This window comes from Caenorhabditis elegans, chromosome X (assembly GCF_000002985.6).
Source record: "Caenorhabditis elegans chromosome X".
Lineage (NCBI taxonomy): Eukaryota > Metazoa > Nematoda > Chromadorea > Rhabditida > Rhabditidae > Caenorhabditis > Caenorhabditis elegans.
In genome coordinates this window covers 4,353,353-4,375,077 of record NC_003284.9, presented here as the reverse complement: position 1 = coordinate 4,375,077, position 21,725 = coordinate 4,353,353, and the positions used below count along the sequence as shown (strand labels likewise).

General features: G+C 35.7%; 12 protein-coding genes across 13 annotated transcripts; 11 read left to right on the top strand and 1 right to left on the bottom strand.

Moving 5' to 3' along the window:
* The first annotated feature begins 1,854 nt into the window (after positions 1-1,854).
* R160.6 (uncharacterized protein) lies at positions 1,855-2,717 on the top strand. Its single transcript, NM_001375014.2, has 2 exons — positions 1,855-1,958; positions 2,001-2,717. Exons 1-2 carry the CDS (start codon positions 1,867-1,869, stop codon positions 2,140-2,142), a joined length of 234 nt encoding a protein of 77 aa, NP_001361985.1. The 5' UTR covers positions 1,855-1,866; the 3' UTR covers positions 2,143-2,717.
* A 272-nt stretch (positions 2,718-2,989) lies between these two features.
* R160.14 (uncharacterized protein) lies at positions 2,990-3,282 on the top strand (the record flags this gene model as incomplete). Its single annotated transcript, NM_001375013.1, has 2 exons — positions 2,990-3,051; positions 3,105-3,282. The coding sequence occupies 2 exons, from the start codon at positions 2,990-2,992 to the stop codon at positions 3,280-3,282; spliced, it is 240 nt and encodes a 79-aa protein (NP_001362086.1).
* Positions 3,283-3,564: 282 nt separating this feature from the next.
* Positions 3,565-4,042, top strand: R160.13 (uncharacterized protein; the record flags this gene model as incomplete). The annotated part of the gene is made up of 2 exons (NM_001375012.1): positions 3,565-3,629; positions 3,904-4,042. 2 exons carry the CDS (start codon positions 3,565-3,567, stop codon positions 4,040-4,042), a joined length of 204 nt encoding a protein of 67 aa, NP_001362118.1.
* Positions 4,043-4,221: 179 nt separating this feature from the next.
* On the top strand, positions 4,222-5,064 carry R160.5 (uncharacterized protein; the record flags this gene model as incomplete). 2 transcript variants are annotated; one of them, NM_001270080.3, is made up of 3 exons in its annotated part: positions 4,224-4,297; positions 4,348-4,542; positions 4,920-5,064. In NM_001270080.3, 3 exons carry the CDS (start codon positions 4,224-4,226, stop codon positions 5,044-5,046), a joined length of 396 nt encoding a protein of 131 aa, NP_001257009.1. The 2 variants fall into 2 exon arrangements, with proteins under 2 accessions (NP_001257010.1, NP_001257009.1); NM_001270081.2 differs by lacking the exon at positions 4,920-5,064 and having other exon boundaries at positions 4,222-4,297; positions 4,348-4,582.
* A 1,113-nt stretch (positions 5,065-6,177) lies between these two features.
* Positions 6,178-6,713, top strand: R160.4 (DUF4845 domain-containing protein). The gene is made up of 3 exons (NM_076351.3): positions 6,178-6,283; positions 6,334-6,536; positions 6,579-6,713. Exons 1-2 carry the CDS (start codon positions 6,228-6,230, stop codon positions 6,533-6,535), a joined length of 258 nt encoding a protein of 85 aa, NP_508752.2. The 5' UTR covers positions 6,178-6,227; the 3' UTR covers position 6,536; positions 6,579-6,713.
* Positions 6,714-7,563: 850 nt separating this feature from the next.
* Positions 7,564-8,052, top strand: R160.10 (uncharacterized protein). Its single transcript, NM_001270079.4, has 2 exons — positions 7,564-7,642; positions 7,703-8,052. Exons 1-2 carry the CDS (start codon positions 7,566-7,568, stop codon positions 7,908-7,910), a joined length of 285 nt encoding a protein of 94 aa, NP_001257008.1. The 5' UTR covers positions 7,564-7,565; the 3' UTR covers positions 7,911-8,052.
* A 694-nt stretch (positions 8,053-8,746) lies between these two features.
* R160.3 (Leucine-rich repeat domain-containing protein) lies at positions 8,747-9,773 on the top strand. The gene is made up of 3 exons (NM_076350.4): positions 8,747-8,840; positions 8,890-9,035; positions 9,309-9,773. The coding sequence occupies exons 1-3, from the start codon at positions 8,760-8,762 to the stop codon at positions 9,526-9,528; spliced, it is 447 nt and encodes a 148-aa protein (NP_508751.1). The 5' UTR covers positions 8,747-8,759; the 3' UTR covers positions 9,529-9,773.
* A 327-nt stretch (positions 9,774-10,100) lies between these two features.
* On the top strand, positions 10,101-11,573 carry F14H12.8 (uncharacterized protein). Its single transcript, NM_001392761.1, has 3 exons — positions 10,101-10,262; positions 10,867-11,195; positions 11,243-11,573. Exons 1-3 carry the CDS (start codon positions 10,185-10,187, stop codon positions 11,469-11,471), a joined length of 636 nt encoding a protein of 211 aa, NP_001379716.1. The 5' UTR covers positions 10,101-10,184; the 3' UTR covers positions 11,472-11,573.
* A 204-nt stretch (positions 11,574-11,777) lies between these two features.
* On the top strand, positions 11,778-12,316 carry F14H12.17 (Inner membrane protein; the record flags this gene model as incomplete). Its single annotated transcript, NM_001270078.4, has 2 exons — positions 11,778-11,866; positions 11,923-12,316. The coding sequence occupies 2 exons, from the start codon at positions 11,778-11,780 to the stop codon at positions 12,140-12,142; spliced, it is 309 nt and encodes a 102-aa protein (NP_001257007.1). The 3' UTR covers positions 12,143-12,316.
* A 139-nt stretch (positions 12,317-12,455) lies between these two features.
* On the top strand, positions 12,456-13,207 carry F14H12.7 (uncharacterized protein). The gene is made up of 3 exons (NM_076348.2): positions 12,456-12,570; positions 12,791-12,892; positions 12,950-13,207. Exons 2-3 carry the CDS (start codon positions 12,795-12,797, stop codon positions 13,149-13,151), a joined length of 300 nt encoding a protein of 99 aa, NP_508749.1. The 5' UTR covers positions 12,456-12,570; positions 12,791-12,794; the 3' UTR covers positions 13,152-13,207.
* A 4,303-nt stretch (positions 13,208-17,510) lies between these two features.
* Positions 17,511-18,067, top strand: F14H12.6 (uncharacterized protein). Its single transcript, NM_076347.5, has 2 exons — positions 17,511-17,663; positions 17,722-18,067. The coding sequence occupies exons 1-2, from the start codon at positions 17,586-17,588 to the stop codon at positions 17,959-17,961; spliced, it is 318 nt and encodes a 105-aa protein (NP_508748.1). The 5' UTR covers positions 17,511-17,585; the 3' UTR covers positions 17,962-18,067.
* A 2,158-nt stretch (positions 18,068-20,225) lies between these two features.
* col-165 (Nematode cuticle collagen N-terminal domain-containing protein) lies at positions 20,226-21,460 on the bottom strand. Its single transcript, NM_076346.7, has 4 exons — positions 21,413-21,460; positions 21,224-21,362; positions 20,577-21,176; positions 20,226-20,530 (listed from the first exon to the last, which is right to left on the bottom strand). The coding sequence occupies exons 1-4, from the start codon at positions 21,439-21,441 to the stop codon at positions 20,291-20,293; spliced, it is 1,008 nt and encodes a 335-aa protein (NP_508747.1). The 5' UTR covers positions 21,442-21,460; the 3' UTR covers positions 20,226-20,290.
* Positions 21,461-21,725: the final 265 nt, after the last annotated feature.

Genomic DNA, 21,725 nt, shown 5'->3' with positions numbered 1-21,725 from the left:
GATTGCTTTTGAAATTTGAATGTATCTTTTCTCACTATTTCACCAATTTTCATAGGTTTTAAGATTTTAAACTTATGAAAAAACTGGTTAAAAAGTACCAAGTCGGACGAGAATCAGAAATTTTATATAATCAATGCCTTTTTTCTTAAAATTTGTTCTAACTATCGCTCAATATTTCCTGTTTCAATTAACTTCATTCAGAACCAGCAATTTCTATTAAAAAATATGAATTCAACACTTGAATTAATTTTCATTGTTTTAATTTTTGCTCAAAGATGTTTCTCAAAAGTTCCTGACCAACAAAATCACTGGAAGCAGGAAAATTTTCAGGTACTAAACTTTGTTTTTGTTGTGAAGAAACACGGAAATTCGTTGCAATTTATACACCAACTTTAGAAACTTAAGCACCAACTTTATCGTTTCGCAACTTATCCACTCACATAATTTTTCAGCTCTCTAAACTTTTTTGAAGCCATCTTACAGCTTTTATAAATTTTTGACTTAAAATATTATAGGTATCAGAAGTTTACAGATTGTTTGAATTTTTTCAAATATGAGCTTAATTTAGATATCTACTTACCCAATTGACGAATGCGAACTTGATCAAGTTATAATGTTTGGGTTGCTAACAGTAATTATTGTGATAATGTTATTGTAAAAAGTTAAATCCTGATCTCTAATCGAAAACCAAGCGCTTTTGCAGATCTCTTCATATATTTTTACATTCTTGGCGGAACAGTGCTGAGCTGTCAATGGATATACTTTTTTGAAAAGTAATGTGATAGTTTTTTAAAATCAATATTTTGGTCGCACTATATTAAAACTTGCAAAGCCCGAATTCTGGTCTCGGACGCCAAAAAATGATCAGTTTTGCAGAATTTTGCAGTTTTTATTGTAACCTCAACGCTAGATTTTTCCGGACTGTTTCGTCCCAAGGATTCCAAATAGCGGCGCGCGGCACTTGCAGTTTTGGAAACTGCTGAAATTGCAGAACGCCGAAAATTTTTTTAAACCAACGATTGCTGAAGTTGCCGGTTTCCAAAAAAGGAAACCAAATATGACTACATCTTGTTTTATTCAGCATTTCCTGTAATAACTGGAATCGTGTTGGTGTGCATCACAATTCAATTAGAGAGCTGATCTACATATTTTTCACTGAAATACCGGTCATTGGGCGACTTCCTCCGAAGCATTCTTTGCGAGCATATGGATTGTCAATTTTGATAAAGTTTGTCAATTTTTATTTAATTTCAGCCACCTTCAATGTAAATTCAACTTTTAGCTGTGTTCCGGTGTCGATTTATCTTTTCTACAAGCTTATTCCAACGTTCATCATAATTTTTCAATTGCGATTGTTCCTCTTCCTAAGTACCATAACGTTTCTGACTCTTCTGGCTGCAATATTTTATACACGTGCGGCAATTATAATGTGAAGCACACAAATTCAATGCCTCGAGGTGAGAAATTTTGTATCTTCTGATTAGAAACGTAGCTGTATAGGTATAGAGGTCTCAACTCAAAACCTCCGTCTTTTTCAGATTGGAATTCAATTTCTTAAACATCCAATGCTCGCAAAATTTTAATTTTTTATTAAACTTTAAACTTAACTTTATTTATACTGTTTTTCATGCTGTTCTGTTTAAAAAATAAGAAAGCTATGCACTTAATGTGAGCAGTCGTTTGTTGAATTGCCACGTCAGTCCACGAGCTTTTTCTTTTTCTTTCCCTTTTTCTGCGTTTTCTAAAATGAAAATAACATGATTTAAAATTTGTTATGTAATATATTGTTTCAGTAATCGGTTATTCCCCGAACTTTATTATTTTTTCCTGTTAGCAAATTTGATTTGACCTTACAAAACTTTAAAGATGAATACCTTTATGCACCCGACACTCCCAATAGCCAATATTTTCCTATGGTTCGCTGTGGTATTTGGAGTTTTGCTAGCCGTTGCAGCATGGTAAGAGACGTTAATTAGATTAACATTTGAAATAAATTTCAGTGGATGCGTGTTCATAATTCTCGTAGAGCCGTGTGTTCAACGACGCCGATATTCGAGGGCTGCCAGAGTTGCGGCCCGTTTCAACTCGGAAAACGATACAGCCGTTTTGCTGTCGACGCGTCGAGATAGTAACTACCCATAATGAAATGGTAAGTTTTGCACTTTTATGTCTTGATTACATCTTTTTCATGTTTTCATGCAGTTCACTTCACCTGATCTTCTGCAACATCGAAAGAGGAGAAAGGGATCAAAACTTTTACCTTTGATGGACTGAAAATCATTGAATTTTAGAACGAAACTTCTCATAAAACTTTCATATGCCAGTTCGCAATTTTGAATATAACCTGAAATTCGTCTTCAAAAAATGTTACCAATTCATAAGTAATTGTTCAAACTTATTTTGTAAATTCAACTTTAATTGATAGGTAATCAATAGTTATTCAGCATACAATTTTTTTAGAACTCTCTTATTATGAAACTCCCTAAAAATTATAAAAAATGTATTATTTCTAGGATTCTAGAGGCTTTTTTTTTGTTAAATTTTGCAACAATTTTCAAATGTTTTTTATCAGAATTTTTATTTGTTTTTTTTTTGTAATTTGTTTGAAAATGTTGTAAGCCAAATCGAAAAGTATTAAAAACAGACTATCCAGTTTTCCGAACAGCGGAAAGACCTAATCTAACTTTTTTTTTTGCAAATTTGAATAAAAATATTTTTTTAATTTTTGTTTTTTTAAATACTGTTTTTTTTTGTCATTTAGGGCAACAAGTTCAACGACAATTTGGCAAGTTCTAAGAAAAGAAGTTTGATCCCTTACTCCTCCTTTAATATCATATATGTACTACTTCTTACCGTATGATACTCATATCTAGGAATAAATGTTTTGCCTGTCTGTTTAATTGCACTGTATTGATTAATCGGTTTGCTGTCCAGTTTTATCTTGTATTATTCACCAATTTTAACCTTAATTATAAAAGTTTAGGGTATAATGCTTGAACTTAGTGCTATCAATATGCTCATTTTTCTCAGCCTCTTCTTGTTCTTCTTTGTGTGAGTTGATATTGTGTGCTCAATTTTTTTTTAAAACATTTTGTGACTTGTAGCATTTTCATCGCCTGTGAAATCTACCTGCACTGTGTGGCAAAACCAATGGATTACTTCAGTGAAGCTAAAAAATTGAATGAAGAAGACGTCAAGCGAAACCACGGGACCAAAAGCGGGCGAGTCGGGATTTCCGAGCAACAGATTGGACCTCACAAAACTTTTGAAATCAGAGTATAAATTGCGATGTGCAGCTTTTTTGGGATTTGTAATTTAGGACTGCTTTTTTTTTCAAAATTGGTTGTAAGTTTTATCTCTTTTTTTAGTATTGATTTAATAATATTTTCTACTTGCAGAATAGCTACATCAGTTAACAGTTAACAGATAGTTAACGTCTTCAGAATTTGTATTTTTCTTTTGTTTTTTTTTAGTTATTCAGATGTTTTACTGTCTTTTAATTTTTTGTTTCCTTGTTTGTTTTTGTACCTAGAACCTTTATTTAATAAATTTGTAATTTCAGAGATGAAGTCTGCACACATTCTGCTTTTGGCGTTTCTTGCACTGTTCTTAGTGGTGGGGGTAATAATGTAAGTTTTTGGAATTTTTTGGGAAAGTAATTAAAAACCGTATTTATTTGAGTATAGGCGAACAAAATAGAATATTACTCTACCACCGTAGTAAGACCTGGAATACTATTAAAGTGGGCAAAAACGGGCAACATCGGGCGGTCCAGATCCCCATGAGCCTCTGCTCCTGCCCACAACTTTTCAATAATCGCCAATTGTCGCCCGTTTTCGTTTTTTTTGTTGCCCGTTACATGCTCGGCACGGTGTACTGTTGTCCAGATATTTCGATTTTCAGCATGTTGGTCATATTTGATGAGTACTACCACTGCGACATTACCGGATGCAAGAATAATGTTGCCAATCGTCAAAGAGTCATTGATGATGTGGAGATCAATTCACTTGACTTTGTCGATACTTCTCTTCAACATTACTGATAATTTTTTTGTATTTTTAATGTAGCTTTATGGTTTTTTTCTTCATTTGCATGATTCGTTTATATTGACGAGTGATTTTTTTTAAATTTTAATGGATTTTTTTGAAGTGGTATTTTACCATACTCCAGTACATTTTTTAAAAAGTATTTTCTATTTTATTAATCTTCAATATTCTTCACAGATGCTCCCATTTTTCAAAAACCCAGCCATCCAGTTTGCCTTCGTGGTTATTTTAGTATGCGCACTAGCGGTGTGGTAAGATTTGATTTTTCTTTAAAAACTCTTGAGTCAATTTTTATTTCCAGCATCTGCATGCTCATCGAGAGGGCCGACGGATTTTTCTGCCCATTGCCTCCAGAAGAGCTCCGGCGTATTGTGAACACTATTCCACCAAGGACCCCAATCGCAGCTCCTGTTAACCGTTGCCAAGTTGTTATTAAAATTGATCCCACAGAAAGCGATGTTGACATGACCAGTGAGAACGAAACACCGATACTCGGGTACGAGAGTGATGAGTTTGATCAGACTATCAATTTATGAACAGGTATTAAGATTGTAAAACTGTAAAAACATAGTTTAATAATATAATTTCAGCGTTCAAGACGTTTTATTTGTATGAATGAAAAAAACAATTTTGTGAGAATTTTCTGTGTAATTTCGTTACTTTTAAAACGGTAGAACTCCGGTTAAATCTTTTTTTTTCTTATGCTTGTTGAATGTTTATTCATTTTACATTAACTTCCAATTATATACACAATATGCTTCTTCCTGGTGTTTTGGCTGCATTGAGTTATTTGGTATTTGTGATTGCATTGGCCGTTTGCATGTCGTTGTAAGCTTCAATTCTGGTCTTCCACAGTTCAACATAAATTTTCAGAGTCTGTGCAGTGTTCGGAGCAAGAATGAGCTCACCGTCACACTCTAATCTCGAAAAAGAAGAATTGAACAAAATCAATGTTGTTAAAAGTTATTATACAGCTGAGAAAAATTTGAATGATGCATAGCAATAAAAATAAGTGTTATATTGTGATTTGTAAATTTGAAAAGTGGTTTTAAACCCAGAGATTACGTAATTAATTGTGCTCATTGTTCAAATAGCTCAAAAAAAAAACTTCAGAATTTATTTTATCATTGAGAGCACCATTCCGCCACTCGTTGTTCTGCTGCTGGTTTGCCTGGCTCTAGTCTGGGGAGTGATTGTGTAATTAAATAATATTCAACGTTTTGCAATGAACAATTGAATTTTTCAGCGCGTGCTATATTGCTGATGTCGCATGGGCAGTATGTTTTGCGGGAACTGCAATCAAGTCAATACAAAAAGCCCGACAACGTGAAGGCATACAGTCACGAGTTTTTGTTGTGGAGCGCTCATATGAAAGAAATGAATTCTGTGAGGAGATGATTAAAATGATTTGAAATCTTGTGACAAAATTATTAAAAGTAAGTATTATTTTTTTTTTGGGTACGGTAGGGATGTACGGCAAATACTTTTGCAAACGTACAAAACTTTTAATTTCCTAATTATAACTTTTTGTATAACAAAGTTTATATTGCAATGTAGGGAAGTAAGTTTGAAAAAATTTTAAAGAGTATGCCGAGATACATTTTGATTTGCAATCAAAAGGATCCATAAATTAATCTCTTAAAATTTTAAAGAATGGATCGTAAATGACAAAAGTACAGTAAAGTTGGGTTCATTATTTTTAAAACTTAAAATGCCAGTACTAAAAAAAACTTTCAAAACTTTTGTTAATGATTTAAGAATTAGTTTGCAATTTTATTTTAAATTTCTTCGTATTTTTAAGTCGTTTCTCTAAACTTTTATAAAATTTATTAAGGATTTTTTCCTTATTTTTGAACATGTTCATTGTCAGTGAGAAAATAAGTAGAAAGGCAGGAAATTTCGGGGAAACATATATTTTTTTCAAAACTGAGAGCATATATTTTTCAGGTCTGAATGCAATACTATTGTAGACATTTGTCATTGTTAGCACTGCACAGATTAATTATTGATCTCCTTTTTTTGTTAATGAATGTTGATGTTACATATGTCAATTTCTGAACAATTTTTCATATCGATTTTGGTTGAAACCAATAAGTATACCTGTATATTTAATTAATTATCCTTCTTAACTTTTTGTTAGTTTCAATTACTATTTCGCAAACCTGCATGACTTGTTTCAACATGGACATCATCAAATGCATCTATCTCATCTTGCTCCTAATTTGGTCAATATTTTTGTAAGTGACGATGATCTGAAATTATTTTTAAATAGTTATGGAAATTATAGCATCATCCTATTCATAACTCTCATCAGAGAATGGTTCTTCCCACAGCCCCGTTTTTTCGAAAGATTTGAGGATGAAGAGGAGCCAAGTCGTCCACAAGGATTTGTATCTCTTGACGTGGAGCAACTGGAGCAAATGCATGGGCTGGAAGTATATGCTGCCAACAAAGTGATCATAGACACTGTTCCACTTCTTCCTATTTAAAGTAAGAAAAATGTTCGTAAATTTTTTCAAAATTTTATTACAGACGATCAACATGCACCATATGTATTCATAATTTGTAACAACGATAAAATTGAAATACAGTAGTATAGACTATTTCTTTTTAGTAGCTCTCGAATAACTTTTTTGTGGATAAATTTTAGCGTGCCCTTCCGTTTTGGTTAATATTTTGGTATTGTTAGGTTGCCAAACCATAACTATTATTTTGGTTTGATCAGAGGTGTGCGGTAATTGGTAAGTTGAGCAATTGCTGGTTTTTGAATTTGCTGCAGTGAGCAATTTTGGAACTGGCTGAAATTGCCCAAATTTCGGATTACTGGAATTCTTAAACTTTTCTTAAACCATATTTATGATTGTAAAATTTAACCTTGACGTAATTCATGTGTTAATTATTTCGTCAGACATTTTTTTTCTGTGTGAGGAGTAAAAATTCTGGTCTAAAATGCATACATGTACACGCTTTTATAAAACATTTCAATTCTCATTATCGGCGATTGAAAAATATATCGCACACATCTCATTTCAAGATTCAGATACCTCATTTTTATACAACTCAAACTTTACCATGGACGTCCAGAATTTAGTGACCATTGGATTTTTGATAGTTATCGGTTTGACTTCGGCGGTGGTCATGTAATTTCTTATTCCACTTTCAAAAAATAATTCAATTTTATCCAAAATTTTAGAATTTGGTACTTCATTGCCGAGGTGTTTCAAAACATGCATAAACACATTGCTCGAACCACAGTCATCCGAGTTGAAGCTACCATTTAGAGGTTGCTGTCATCTATTTTTTTCAAATTTTTTAATGGGAATTAATTTCAGAAATTGTACTGCTAATCATAGATGTTTCCTGATACACCCTACCGATTGCCCATTACTTTTTTACACCAATAAACGTATTTAAATTATTACCGATTTATCTTCTATTACTATATCCCACAAGGTTGTTAATCCTTGTCTCATATTTATAAGTTTCATTTTTTGTTCAACATTCCGAATTATTTGTCAGATGGAAACAGCTCAAACAATCAAATATCATGTTCCGCCGATGCTCATTTTTTTGGTTGTTGTCCTCTCGTGTCTCAGGTGAGAACAAAGTTTTCAGGAGTCTTTTAAAAAACAAAATGAACATTTTTGAATTTCCAGCATTGGTTTTTTGGTAGACTACATCATGCAAAAGTACGGTTGCTGTGGACGGAGAGGAAGTTGCTGCCGGCCAGAGCTGGAAGGAGATGAGGACGCTGAGAACGCTCAAGGGTCTATACCCCTAGCATCACTTGGAACAACTAACGACCCATTACCAGGAAGACTACCATTGCTGTCACGAGCTCCTATCAACAATTCACGCGTTTAAGTGTCTTATTGTATTATTTTCCCAATTGCTATAACCCGCATAATCATACCACACATTTCAATAAATTGTCATAATTATCATTGAAACCTAGAGAGAACATAAGTTTGTGTTTAATTTTTATATGTATAAAGTTATTACTGAATAAATTGGCAATTTCAAAATGATTCCATTTAGCCCCAATTTGCAATATATACGAAAATTAGATCAATAGGTTTTTGTCATGTGTCCCTTTTTTTCGTACTGTTGTGTAGTATCCAGTTATAGAATTATTTCCAGACATTACAAAAACATTCTCTATATATCAACAAACTCGAATTATTTTGTTTTAAAAGCGTCGCTGCTCAGAGAATTCAATGGCTCCGTATCACACTGAGCAGCGACTCATGCAAATTCAAATTGTAATTGTTTACTGAGTTTGAATCTATGCACTCATAGATTATTGGCTCGGCCAGTACATACTTGCAAGTCTCTCAATCAATTAAGAATAGAGGTTTATGTTTTTGATGTGTTTTTTACACAGTATTTGCTCTTCGCCTCCAATCCCCCTTGCCCTCTTCACCACTTTTTCATGTTCCCTTTCCAACATTTTTTTGTGCGCATATAGCATCTGCCAATTTTCTTCCATCTACTCAATCTGTGCATTGCCCCGTGATGAGCAGCGAGTGACGAATATCTGGGCAATAAACGGAGTGATGAATACAGTCAAAGAGGCGCACAGAAACACAGAGATCCGCTGCACATAAGTTTCTTCGTCCCTCCTTCTCGACTCATGTACCATTTCCCAGTTCTCATTATCACATTGTGTTGCTTCCACTATAGATTTAATTGTTTTCTTGTTTCAGGCTCATCATGAAGTTAGCGACTGCCGGGATCATATGTATCCTGATGTTGATTAATTGTGGACTCTTTGTGAAAACAGACCAAATTGAGGTAAACTTCAAATATGTTTATCAGATTTAAAAATTGATTTTTTTTTCAGGCCGGAAATACCAGCAGCATTACGGAAAAGTCTACAGACACTGCAACGTTGGATGTGTCTATCGAAGAAGTTGGTGCTACTTACGATTGTTTCGCTTGGTGGCAAGAAACGGGATTTCTCTTCTGGGCATCGCTTTGCGGAATTGTGTAAGTTTTTTTTTGTTTTAGAGCATACCAGTAGTGTGTTTTACAAATTTTTCCTGCCGACGTTTGATAACTTTCTGTGTAATTGTGAAAACTTTCTGTCCCAGTTTGATAATTTGTTGTCGGTGTAAGCTGACCTTACAACTATCTGCCAACAAGAAAGTTTCCTCCAAACACTGAGACTTGTGCTTCACTAGAAACTTCACTAGGCAACCCAGAATCTTACGCCTACAAACCCCGTTCAACATATTGAAACTCAAAGTTCTAAATTTTTAGATTGACAATCCTGATGTACCTCTTCACCAGCCGCCTTATCAAAGAGGTCCGTAGAATGAAGAAAGAAAGCAAGCTTCTCATCCGTCTTAGGAACTACTTCTCGGACTTCCTCGCTGACCCGTGCAGTTCGAGAAACGCCTACGCAAAAGCATACGGAAAGGAAGACAACGAAAGCATCAAAAGTGAAACCATCTCTGTGGACCTTGATATGATTATTTGAATTATTTGTTTTTTTTGTATTGGTTTGAAGTTTCCCGTATTTTTCGTTGTTCTAGTAGTTATTTTTCAAGTTTTCCTTTTTTTTTTCTAATGTTTTCTAAACGTGCTCCTTTGTCCCTCTCTGCCTTTTCTGACACATGGGTGTCTTGATTGCTCACTTCGAAAACCAAACCAGTTGATGATTTTATTTTCAAAAAATTTTTGATTTTAAAGTATAAAAGCCTCTCAGTAAACCGTTTGAATTCCATCTCAACTGAACATTTCTCTCTTCAGCAACCTTGAATGTCACGAGGAAGATAAACATTGCGCTCAAATTTTCCGTTGGAAGTCCCCGACTTTTTTTCTGTTTCATAGTTTTTACGATGAGCAAAGTCTAAAAGCTTACTTGTATTTAACACCAAAAACACTTTTCGGTGGGCGAATTATTTTTTGAGTCTGACGATAACAAATCTCACGAGGGTCGGTGACAACAGATGTTTTCAATCTGACTGTTTTCTTCTGAAACTTCATATACTATTTCCACTACATTCCTACATCTGTCGTATTTCGGGGAAATTTTCTATCAATGTTTCCATTAAAAACAGCGCACTTTTACAGAACCTTTTCTCACTGAAGATTTAGAGCATTCGACCCCAATTTCATGGTCAGCAGGAGGTGATGAAAATCTTCATTTTATTGATCATGCTATACGCGATGACGTTACCGACGAATTGTTTGAATAAGGACCTCTTTACGGTAAGGTAATAGTAGCAACAGTTGGAAAAAATGTTAGAAACCGCTTCTATGGTGATAAAATGACTGAACATCGTGGTAAAAGTTTTCAAAAAATTTTTGAAACTTTTTATTTGTTTCAAAAAAGTGGTAATCAGTCAGGTTTGGCTACATTTTGGAAGTTATCGACCAAAAATGAAAAAATTCCTCCGAATTTTATGTTCTTATGTATGTTCTCATGAAACTTATGTATGTTTAAAATATTAATCTTCCTTTCACTGTAGAGATTTGAACATACTTCTCAAAAAGTAGCAAAAACTCAATTATTGCCAGTATTTGACTCTCTACAAAAAAGTTTCGTAAAAAATTTCAAAAATTTTTTGAGAAGTTAATTTTGTCATTTTGGTATCATAGGAGTGGATTGAACAATTACCCTCCTTGCGCTACTCTATCTTCAAGAACCACGCGTTTGAGCAACTGATCATAATTACGGTAATTTGAAAAACTTTTTTCAAACTTAGAACTAATCACGTTTCGATGACAGGAGCATCCCAGAAAACTAGTTTTTGAGCACACGCATATGGTCCATAACAATGTATAACCTTATTAATCTATCAACATTTTCCAGTTGTACGTTGCGGATAACTCAATGTTCACAAAGGACCACGACGGATCACCAGCAAATCTGCTCCACGAAATTGAAGAAGAGAATCCATTCGATTTCTACGCAGAACCTTCTACAACCAGTTCAATACCGTTTTCAGCTGTTGTGCCATCACCTACCACAAATGAACCAACCACAAATCTACCAAATACAACGCAAAATGCCCAAAACATTGCCGACAAGCAGCTTGTACTTGAGTCCCTTCTGCTGCCCGCAGCCGCATTTTCTGGATCCCAGAAATCGCCGCAACGAAATTTCGTTGCTCACATCATTATTTTTTTCGTGGTCATGATGTAGGTTGTTCCTTAAATTACGGCGATCTAAATTATTACCTTTTCAGAATCCTGTTCGTGTTCCTGAGCAACATCAATAGCAGCTATGTCCGGCGAGCAACTACAGAAAAGTTGCGGAATATTGATATGGTGGTAGGAAATGGGTTGGATTCCATCGCAGTCATTGACATTCCGACGACTCAAATCGACACTTCAAAAGTGATCTTCTTTCCGAGATATGCCTATGGAAAACAGTTGAGTATTGTGCGGGAAGGCTCTCAGGAGATTGATGTATAATTATAATTTTTAGTACTTCGATTTTCTAACCGATTTGCTCAGTTGCGCCGCTTTATTGATTTGAAAGTTTCATAAAATACTAATAATGGTTTATTGTATTTGTTTTTCTTTTTTTTCTAGCAATGTAATCATTAAAATAGTGGAACATTTTTTCTATGCGTCATCCTATTAAAACAGTCTCCTTCAAACGGTCTCCCCCTCCCTATCAACTCTCTGCCAATGTGGTCCAAACATTCGAGAACCTACTCAATTAATGAGAGCTCCGCCTACAGCATCAGTTGCGATTCCGTCACTCCGTTTTTCAACATGACCTTCTTTGAAACCGACGCCTACCTGATTCTCGCCGACATTTGGTGCTCAAATTTCTCAAACTACTGGGCACTTTTCTTGATGATGTAAGTTTGAACTTTTTTGTGCGCAATTGATTATAACCATAAAAAATCAATTTCAGTTCCTTCATCGCTACCATCATTCTCTACAAAGCAGCTCATCGTGATGAGCAGGAAATTGTCATCAATGTGAAAAACCGTCACGAATTGGAAAATGCGCAATTGGGATACATCGACGTCATGGAAAATGGGCAGATTCACCGTTTTGCCATCATTCCGAGCAAGGATGGTCTTCCACTTTACATTCGCTTCTTTTTGGACACAGTTACCGAGCCCCTCTGAACTAATAATTGATTGATTCTGTGTGTTCAAGTTTGATTTTAAAACCTTCATTGTACAAGTATTTGACATTCAGTTTTTATCACAACTTCAGCTCCCAGGACGTTATTCAATTTCCCTATTTGTTCCCCAATTCCGCTTAACTTTGCATTTATATCAATAAACTCCACTATATCAGAGCCTTCAAAGAAAGGAATTTGAAAAAAAAAGAACACGCTTACCAGACAAGAACGGTCTCTCTTCTCATGTGTCTCGATAAAGGAGACGCAGGGTTCAAAAAAATAAATGCAATCGGAGGAGAATGAACGATATTCATTTGCTTGTTGGAAAAAAGAGGCATTGTGTGCTATCTTTTCTCCAAGAAACATACTTTGGCTGGCTTCATCCGGCGTTTGACCAACTAATAAGAAAATGAGCGATGAAGAAGTTTCGTAAGTTTTTTTCAAATAGTATTTTCAAAAACCAAAACTGATTTTTACTTTGTAGAGCAGCAGTTTTTGTTTAATTTTTCTCCTGGTTGTCATGGAAAGAGTATAAATAATAAGGGGGTAAATTTATGATCTTATGTGCCACGCCAAAAAAAAGTCCTTGAACCACGACAAAACAGAGACGTGTAGTAGCTCAACATACCACTTCGCTTTTTGTTTCTAGAGAAATGACGCCAGTCGTATTCGTGCAGTCCACCGACAACACCAATCAAGTTGCGCAAGTGGAATCCATGTATGTGTTGCTCGGAGTTGTCATATTTTTCTTGTGAGATTTTGAAAGTAGCTCTTTTTACTATGACTTATGAATAATTCATTCTTTCAGAGTTCTCTACATTCTCATTGTCTCCGATCGACATTTTCGTCGCAGGATGAGTTGGCTTGACTCATTGTCAGTAACACCCCGCAATCCGCGCATCGAGTATGCAAACCGTGCTCACCGGCGAGACAACGTACAGGCAGAGCCGAAGAAGCCAACGATCGTGAGATTCAAGATAAACGGAAAGGTTCTTCGTGATGAAGATTAGTTATAGAAATATTCATAAATTTTTGATATTGTGGTTTTAAATGAAAACTTGGAAAAAAAAATTCTCAAAATCCAATCTTTGCTTTTCCCGCGTCACACTTTGCCCACATCCTGTAGAAACTTCTGAAAGTGAAAAAAATCTCCTGTCACTTGATGCTCGGAATTTCTTCTTTTTTTTTGAAATTTAGTGCACGAGGAAAAATTGAAATTTTTTTGATGATGTTGCAAAACTATTACCAAAAAGCATTCAAATATCTAAACTGAAAGTTTATTGTTAACACTCTTCTTTTCATATGCAAATCTGAGCTAGCTCTACAGGGAGAAAAAAAACTGTTTTTACCTTTTCTGGCACCTGCGTGACACGAAACAAAAAATGGAACATGATATAGCTGTCAGTTATTGGGAAAGTTTTTTGGAGATTGTTTTTGAACAAACATTGGAAGTAGAAAATTGAAACCTATTCCTACTGGCGCAATGATCAGTGATTTAATATATATTTAATATTTTGAAGGTATCGACTCAAATCAAAGGTACACATTTAATAATGCGAAATTGCATAAATCTTCATGATGGTTGAAAATTATAAAAAATTGATATAATGTCAGCTAAAGTCTTAAATTTTGCCAACTTTTTCGTGTCGCAGCCGTCGGAAATTAGCTTTTATCTGAAGATCAACATTCATTCTTTATTTTGGGCGTTTCTCTCATTGTATTTTTAGGACACACCGAACTACTTGTCCTCCCTTAAAAAACGATATCATCAGTATTGACGCAAATGTTTATATTATGTACTGTTTATGACCAGCCAGCTGTTGGTAGATGGTACTGTCAGTTCTCAGAAGTTGGCAAGAAGATACTGTTTGTTTACAATATCGTCGGAATCGCACAGAAGCCGACAAAACAGCCGCCGTCTGCTCCGCGTGTTGAGTTTTTATTAGAAAATTGGTTTTGGCCATGAAGAATGTCACAAAGAGTATTGGATATAAATCGGGGGTTTTGAGAAAAAACCAACTACACAGTTTAGCACTCACTTTACCTTGGCAGCTTTTTTCTAAGTACATTTCATATAATAATATGTAGATAATTCATTATAAAACAGATTTCCGGAATTGCCGATTTCAAAAATTATTGAATTCACGATTGCCGAATTTTGCCAATTTCTGAAAATTTCGATGTCTTAAATTGTCGATTGCAAAAATTTACGACTGTTAAAATAAAAAAAATTTCAAAATTACCGAAGTTGAAAAAGTTGCCGACGTTGCTGATTGACGAAATTACCGAAGTTGTCAAAATGGATTGTTTCCGATATTGTCGATTGTTAAAATTGTCAAAATTGCGGACTGTCAAAATTTCCATGTGCCAAAACTGCCAATTTCCGAAATTACCACTTGCCGAGTTTGCCGAACCCAACAACTCTGCCGATTGTAGAAGTTGTTTAAACCAGTGTTGGTTGTCAATTGCCAAACACTTTCAATTTCCGACTAAACTTGGACGAGAAAGATAAAAAACGGCAACTTGAAGCCGCGAAATTAATACATAGGTATAAAACCCCAATACGAAAAAAAATTGAAAATTCCCATTCAGATGATTGACAGTTTATAGGGTCCAATAAATGTTCAATTGTGTTGTTGTCTCGACCTAAACGGAGCACCTCTTTCTCATATCTGCATGGTCATAGAAATGAAAATACAATTGCTACTGATACTAATTCTACTTTCTACAACCGTTTCGTTAACAATTTCCAACTAACAATCGACGAAAAAAAAGTAACTTTTTGGAGTATACTGGCTTAAAAAGTTAATGAATTCAGATTTCAAGAATGAAAAATGCTTCTCACATTGCCAATATTGATAAATTCTGCCGATTTGTTACAAGACAAGTTTTGATATCACTTGCAGTTGTATATTTTGGTAATGCAAATGGGTTGAGGAGAAACATAGTTTAGTTTTCCAAAGAACTTCATTTTTCTGTAATAAATTTTTTTGGAACTGTTTCAAGTCGATGTTTTTTTAATATTTTTTTTCCAAAGGCTTTTAGGAAAGGTAAAACTTTGTTCTAGACCCTTAATCAAATTTTCCATCGATTATTAGGTACTCTATTAAATTTAGAGACCACTACCGTTGTCTCTTGTATTTTGTTCCGTAGGTCTCAATAATCAAGCAATTTTTGCAAATTCGTCGTCAGTTTCTCAGTAACCAAACATCCTAAATTGAAATTTCTGTGGCATTGAGAGAAACTATAGTCTACACAAACCTGATGGCCGAGCTTGGATCCACTGCAGAGATTCCGAATAGTGTGTTTGAGCACAGTTATTTCTTGTTTCATAGCACAATGAGAGTACAGGGACAAAAAAGACACCTTAATTTCGTAATGATGAAGTCTAAAATGCCAGATGTTTTACAGACTTTTTTCCACAAATCTCCATATACTTCTTTCCATCAACCTTTTGGGAAAGACATGCACTTTTTTACAAAATATTTATTCTTTCGTTTTTTTTAGCCTTTTTGGTACATTTTGGTACTTTTCCCCATTTTATTTTAGATTTTTAAGTCCAGTAGAATCAAATCCCTTCTTTGCCCCCCATTCGAGTTAAACACGTAGAGCTCTCCACTCAATTTATAACTGATAGTGCAAATTAATACAATTTCGAAAACGAATGAAAATGATTGACAGGCTCATATTTTTTGTTCTCCAGCCATAAAAAATGTGATATTTTACTGATAATGCAAAAACTGAACATTATCTAATGAATTGGAAATTTTTGAATAGATTAAAGTAATAGGTGTTATCAATTAACACTTTTCGGTAGACTCTTTTTTTCCAGAATAAATGCCACGTAGACAGTTGATTTCGCGGAGGGGGATGAACAAAGAAAATCTATCGTATCTTATCTCACAATGTAGGATTTGAAAGGGGACCCGTCTCAAAAATCTACAAACTTGTAAATGCTGACGATTCACACAAGTAGTAGTTCCCATAGATTTATAATAACCCAACACATAAAAAATCTGATGAACCATGATTTAAATCCAGCAGCGACGACGCGCGATCAATTTCAATTTTGCGTGCCATGCCAGGGAATGGGATGGAGTATAGAAACGTTTTTTTTTTACTTTACAGGCCCCACCAACTAAACGGCATGTGAATTTGATAGGCTACAATGCCAAGCTTTTACATTAAAGATGTTTTTCCACGCGGTCATTGTGATCTGTGTTGCTTCGGCTTCAAAAATGTTTAATGAAACTCACCCACCGGTTAGTTAGCGTGATTAGACCAACAAATGTTTATTTTTCTTTTTAACAGTCCCTCTCCGAGCAGCTCGACCTGCAACATCCAAATGGCACCAGTGAAATCATCATAACGAACGCCGCTGTATACACCCAACAGGAAATACAGAAGCTGGTACAATTCATGTTCGTCCTGCTAGTCCTGATCATCATAGGAATTGTTATCAAGACCTGCTTTGACGTTCAGTGTCGGAAAAAAGAGTTCCCCAGCTATCGCATGTCAACTCTGGAGCAACGGCTTGATTGGGAAGCACACCACTTGGATGAACACCGCATACATATAAATTGATTTCTATTACCTACCTGTTCTCATCATTCTAATGTATAATTCTAATTTGTTTCGTGTATATTTTGTCCACATTTATTCTAATTACGAGAAAATCCAAAAATTAAATCTGAGCTCAAAAAAAAAGAGCTCGAGAAGAGGAAAAGAAATATTGACTATTTTTGTAGACAATAGGGAGGTGACATTTTGAGTCTAGATGGTTCAGAGTGTAGCGAATCAGTTCATCTTAACGGTATATTTTTTTCGTGTCATTTCAGATCCAATTTACTTTATCAAATATAGCCTTCTTTCAAAGCAAACTAGTAGATTCCACTTTTCGATCGTTTCTCGGTTTCTAAATTAGGTACCCGGATTCGAATGAGAAACTTAAAAAGTACGGTGTAACTTTGACACTTTCAGTGCAAAAATTTATTTTGTGTTTTTCATTTCAGACGGATTGTCGAACTGAACAGGATCTATTCGTAGTGTTTCTTCATATCAAAAACTACATATTCGACCGGACGAAGTACTTCCCTTGTCCCCTGAACAAAACTCAGCCTATGGCGATATCCAGAATGTAAGTTGTTTGGAAAATGCAAAAGTTAACATGTCCTCCAAACGGTCGATTTAGATGTCTGAATCTTGTTATCCAACACGAAAATGTGAGCCAACACGCCATCGTTCACAAAACCATTACTTTTGTTTCAGTTTCCATCTTTCTTTTTTGTCTAACCTTCTGCATCCTCGCCTAGATATGTACTCTTGTTACTATCTCGCTGCGTACCAGGTCCCGCCCAAAAAGTTCCTTTGATAACGGACGGTGTCCGACAAAAAGAGAAACTGCCCCTTGCCATTCATTCAACGTTTCTCCGATAATTAGAGCGATGCGTCTGCTACTGCTTCTCTGCTTCATGTTATCAACTGTCTTTGCTCGCCCCTCTACATTTGACCCTCACCCACCGGTAAGTGAATTATGACTTTCTAAGAATTTATTTTTAAATAATAATAATTAATTTTCAGGCCTTCAATCAATTGCTCAACCTCCTTCCACCAAAAACAACAATTGGGCCTCCAGTCGATTCACCTGTCACGGACTTCCTTTTATCTGCAAATATCTACGTCCAAATCAGTTTTGTCGCCGCAGTTGTCGGCGTTTGCTGCTGCTTTGCAGTTTTTGCTCGTTGCCAGACCAGGTCCGAGCCTAAATGGTACATAGAAGGTGTGATCGAACGGAGCAGACACAGCGCATGCAATGTGTAGGATTAATTGTACCTGTTATCTTATCCCGAATTTTCTGTATTCCCTTTGATTTTTTTTGTTTGGTTTTTTGTTTTCTATTTCATGATAAACTTCTTTTGTCTGAAAAATATCGTTTTTGTTTGATTGTGATCGAAATATATAACATGGTTGCTTATCATGCTTCATCAGAATCTAGATTTCCTACGTAGATCTACAAAAAATGTGGGAGTTGAGACGCAGAGTTTTCAACTGAATTCGTATAGTTAAGAACATGCTAACGTAACTTATTTTTGGGCAAAAATTCCCGCATTTTTTGTAGATCAAACCGTGATGGGACAGTCTAGCACCAAGTGGATTTCGGTGAGGAATTTTTGGAGGGAAACTCTCATTCTGCTCTAACATTGGGAAAAGGTTAAATAGCCATAGAAAATACATGCAATGAAATGCGAAATCGGTTACTCCTCATATGTGATCAGTGATATCAATTAAAGTACCACAAAGAGATTCTAATGTGAATGTATTTTTAAACGACTGTATTTCAATGCTCCAATTCACAGTTTAGTTTGAGAGCGAAAAATATGGGGAAAAGTTAAATTTTCTGGTGAGTTATTTCGCGTGTGTAGAAATATAGAAACAAATTTTATCGGATTTGAAATATTATTTGTTCTTATCTTAAAACACGGAAAGTATTTCATAATCTGCCTTGGCATTTCCGAAAAAAAAACGCATTTAAAATTTTAAAAGCTCTTTTCATTAAAATTTTGAACCATTGGTTTACAGCTGCATAGAATAATTTGTACAATATTCTCATTTCCTCAAATATGAATGAAGTCAAAAACTATTAATACTGTCACTTAGGTGAACTATACTTTTCTATTTTCCACAATTTTCCACAAAATAGAAATTTCCACAGAAAGAAAAACACCAAATGCCCAGCTCGGCTTGTAGATCAAACCTAGATTTCAAACACTTTTCCGCGTATTCTCTCATTGTGAATGTCTATTGTTTTGACAAAGTGCATGCAAAGAAATTTAAACTTGATTACTCTTCAATTGTGATCAGTGATTTGGAATTTTCATGCCGCAAAGAGGCTCCAATGTGAATGTCTTTTTGAACGACTGTGTATTTGACTTTTTGTTTCAAGGGAAATCGATTAGTTTCCTATTTCCTGTTGAGATATTTTGATAATGGGGCTTTTCTTCGAAAAAAAAGATTCAAAGGAAGACGATACACAATTGAGATGTTGTCCTTGGTAACATTTTTAAGCACCTTTCTCTGAGTGCTTTCCATGCTCCATTTTTCGATTCCTTTTCAAACAAATCTCCGTTCAAAAAAAAGTCAATTAATAGCATCTTAACTGAAAGCCAGATGCTTCTCGAAGAAGTATCGTTAATTTCCCTGAAAATCAAAATTTATCAAGTTTTTCTCGGTTTCATCAGTATTTCTATGATGCATTACTGGCATAAAAGCCTTTTCTATTCAAATCAAGAAACAGTGGGAGCAAGTGCAGGAGCTCAGTATTCTGTCTTAAATCAGTTGGCAAAAAAATTAGCAAAGTATGCTTGCAAATACTTTCTGATGTTCATCTGTGAGCCGTTCAATTTGTCACTGATTATGGTGTGCCTTTTCAGCCGACTTGTTTTGTAAGAAAAAATGACGAACAACACTTTTTGCTCACATTTTTAACATTTTTATGTGGATTTTAGTTTATCATTTCTAGGACTTCTAAACTTTTTTTTTGAATTTCACGCCAGTGGACTTCACCTGAACATATTAGGTGTGACACTGACAAGTTGGAAAAGTTTGAGAATTTAGCAGAAAATAGGCATTGTTTTTTCAAGATTTTTGAACTGCCACAGCTGTTTTTCGTGATTTTTTAGATCCTTTTTTAGAACGTATTCTGCCATTTTGGTTTTAAAAGCAAAAACTCTGATTTCGGTAACCAACTGTGAAAATCTTAAATAAAATATGTTCAAAATTCGAAAAAAAAACGATCAAAAAGTGTTGTCAATTTGCAATTCTCCCTAGAAAATATTATATGCACATATCAGTTTTTTCAGAAACTGTGACTTTTCGTATTCAATTCACCTGGAGAGAAATTGTTTGTCAGTACCATATTGATCAAAGTTTCTTCACTTCAAATGTTTCAAGCAGCCCAGTTGTTGACGTCTAAAGTTCTGTTTTCGAATTTTTGACCTTGTACTTTTGAATAAAAAATGTTCATGAATGGCTTTTTTGTTTTGCTTGGCATAACACACCAATTTCTCTGTGAATAGTTTCGAATACGGTAGTTTCCTGTTGAATATTTATAAGTATATGCAGTAACTTAGAGAAACAATCGACATATAGATTAATATCCTGGTGGGGTTCTTGGGGTTGGGCAGTGGAAGCAGTCTCCATTTGGTCCCTTGGATCCGAGACCTCCTGGTCCTCCTGCCTCTCCCTTGTGTCCTGCACGTCCCTTTCTTCCGGCATCTCCGTTTGGTCCTTGTGGTCCTGGAATAGTGTTTCCACGACGTCCCTTTGGTCCGGATTCTCCCTTGCGTCCTTGAGCTCCTGGTGCTCCTGGGGCTCCTTGTGGTCCGTTGATCTGGAAGTAATGCGATTTACGATTAATTTTTAAATAAAATTCTTACATCGATGACACGTCCATCTTCTCCTCTCTTTCCTGGAGGTCCTTGTGGTCCCTGCTCTCCGTCTAGTCCAGTTGGTCCAACCATACCTGGCTCTCCACGTCTTCCGTCAATTCCAGCAAGTCCTGGGGATCCACGTGGTCCGGTTGGTCCCTTCTTTCCAGCTTGTCCCATAAGTCCTTGTGGTCCTGGTGGGCAGATCATGCATGGCTCGCTTTGAAGTCCGTCAGATGGAGCGACTCCACCGTCCTTTCCATTGTGAGCATCAGATCCGGCGTTTCCGTCCTTTCCATCGTGTCCATCATCTCCTGGTGGTCCTGGTGGTCCGGCATTTCCTTGCTGGCAAGTGCAGCATTGTGGAGCTGGCTCGGCATTGACAACTGGTCCGTATCCATTGTTGGATGGTTGATCGTATCCTCCATGGGATGGGGATGGAGCTGGGGCATTGTATGGTTGCTCGGTGGCTGGTGCTCCATAGTCTTCTTTTCCTGCACCTCCTCCGGCTCCACTGTCTGGGATCCATTGCCCGAAAAGCCATCCTCTCTTGACACGGTTTTGCCCTCCAGTTTGGTACAGGTTTACAAGCATATCGCGGGAGCGCATCTGAAAAAAATACGATAAACTTGGAAAATGTTTAAAGATTTTCAAACCTTGCAGAAATTGGTTTCAAAATCAATTTCTTGTTGAAGGCTCTGGACAGAGGTGAAGAGCACTGGGAGCACAAGAATTGCAGAGAAAACAGAAATTGTTGCAACTGTGCATGCTGCCATAACGACAACGCGCATATGGCTATAAGAAAATCAAATCAGTTTTGGAAAAAAAAAACAAAAAAAACTCACCGATGCTGATCAGTTTCTTTGCCTTCCATTGTGACCAAATGGATGATTATTGCTAATCAGGAGATTCCCTTATATACTCTTTAAGACGGGTTTCTAAATTTTGAAAAGGGCGGTCAGCTTGAAAACCCGATATTCACTGGTGAATATGCAAATTCCGCTGAATATTTGCCACTCCCTTATGATATCGGTGATTTTTCATAATGTGCGCCGTGACGTCAAAAGAGATATTTTGATAGACTAGAGATATGGAAAAAGGAATTTGATTTTAAATGCGGTTTCCATAATGACGACGCAACTGAAACGGAAATTATTG

Coding starts and splice junctions, on each gene's coding strand:
- R160.4 (NM_076351.3), top strand. CDS start 6,228: ATGGACATCATCAAATGCATCTATCTCATCTTGCTCCTAATTTGGTCA. Junction 6,284..6,333: donor CTAATTTGGTCAATATTTTT/GTAAGTGACGAT, acceptor TGGAAATTATAG/CATCATCCTATTCATAACTC.
- F14H12.6 (NM_076347.5), top strand. CDS start 17,586: ATGCGTCTGCTACTGCTTCTCTGCTTCATGTTATCAACTGTCTTTGCT. Junction 17,664..17,721: donor CATTTGACCCTCACCCACCG/GTAAGTGAATTA, acceptor ATTAATTTTCAG/GCCTTCAATCAATTGCTCAA.
- F14H12.8 (NM_001392761.1), top strand. CDS start 10,185: ATGAAAATCTTCATTTTATTGATCATGCTATACGCGATGACGTTACCG. Junction 10,263..10,866: donor TGAATAAGGACCTCTTTACG/GTAAGGTAATAG, acceptor AACATTTTCCAG/TTGTACGTTGCGGATAACTC. Junction 11,196..11,242: donor ATTTTTTTCGTGGTCATGAT/GTAGGTTGTTCC, acceptor TTACCTTTTCAG/AATCCTGTTCGTGTTCCTGA.
- F14H12.7 (NM_076348.2), top strand. CDS start 12,795: ATGACGCCAGTCGTATTCGTGCAGTCCACCGACAACACCAATCAAGTT. Junction 12,893..12,949: donor GGAGTTGTCATATTTTTCTT/GTGAGATTTTGA, acceptor TCATTCTTTCAG/AGTTCTCTACATTCTCATTG.
- col-165 (NM_076346.7), bottom strand. CDS start 21,441: ATGGAAGGCAAAGAAACTGATCAGCATCG. Junction 21,363..21,412: donor AAAGAAACTGATCAGCATCG/GTGAGTTTTTTT, acceptor ATTTTCTTATAG/CCATATGCGCGTTGTCGTTA. Junction 21,177..21,223: donor TTGAAACCAATTTCTGCAAG/GTTTGAAAATCT, acceptor TATTTTTTTCAG/ATGCGCTCCCGCGATATGCT.
- R160.6 (NM_001375014.2), top strand. CDS start 1,867: ATGAATACCTTTATGCACCCGACACTCCCAATAGCCAATATTTTCCTA. Junction 1,959..2,000: donor TTGCTAGCCGTTGCAGCATG/GTAAGAGACGTT, acceptor AATAAATTTCAG/TGGATGCGTGTTCATAATTC.
- R160.10 (NM_001270079.4), top strand. CDS start 7,566: ATGGAAACAGCTCAAACAATCAAATATCATGTTCCGCCGATGCTCATT. Junction 7,643..7,702: donor GTTGTCCTCTCGTGTCTCAG/GTGAGAACAAAG, acceptor TTGAATTTCCAG/CATTGGTTTTTTGGTAGACT.
- R160.3 (NM_076350.4), top strand. CDS start 8,760: ATGAAGTTAGCGACTGCCGGGATCATATGTATCCTGATGTTGATTAAT. Junction 8,841..8,889: donor TGAAAACAGACCAAATTGAG/GTAAACTTCAAA, acceptor TTTTTTTTTCAG/GCCGGAAATACCAGCAGCAT. Junction 9,036..9,308: donor GCATCGCTTTGCGGAATTGT/GTAAGTTTTTTT, acceptor CTAAATTTTTAG/ATTGACAATCCTGATGTACC.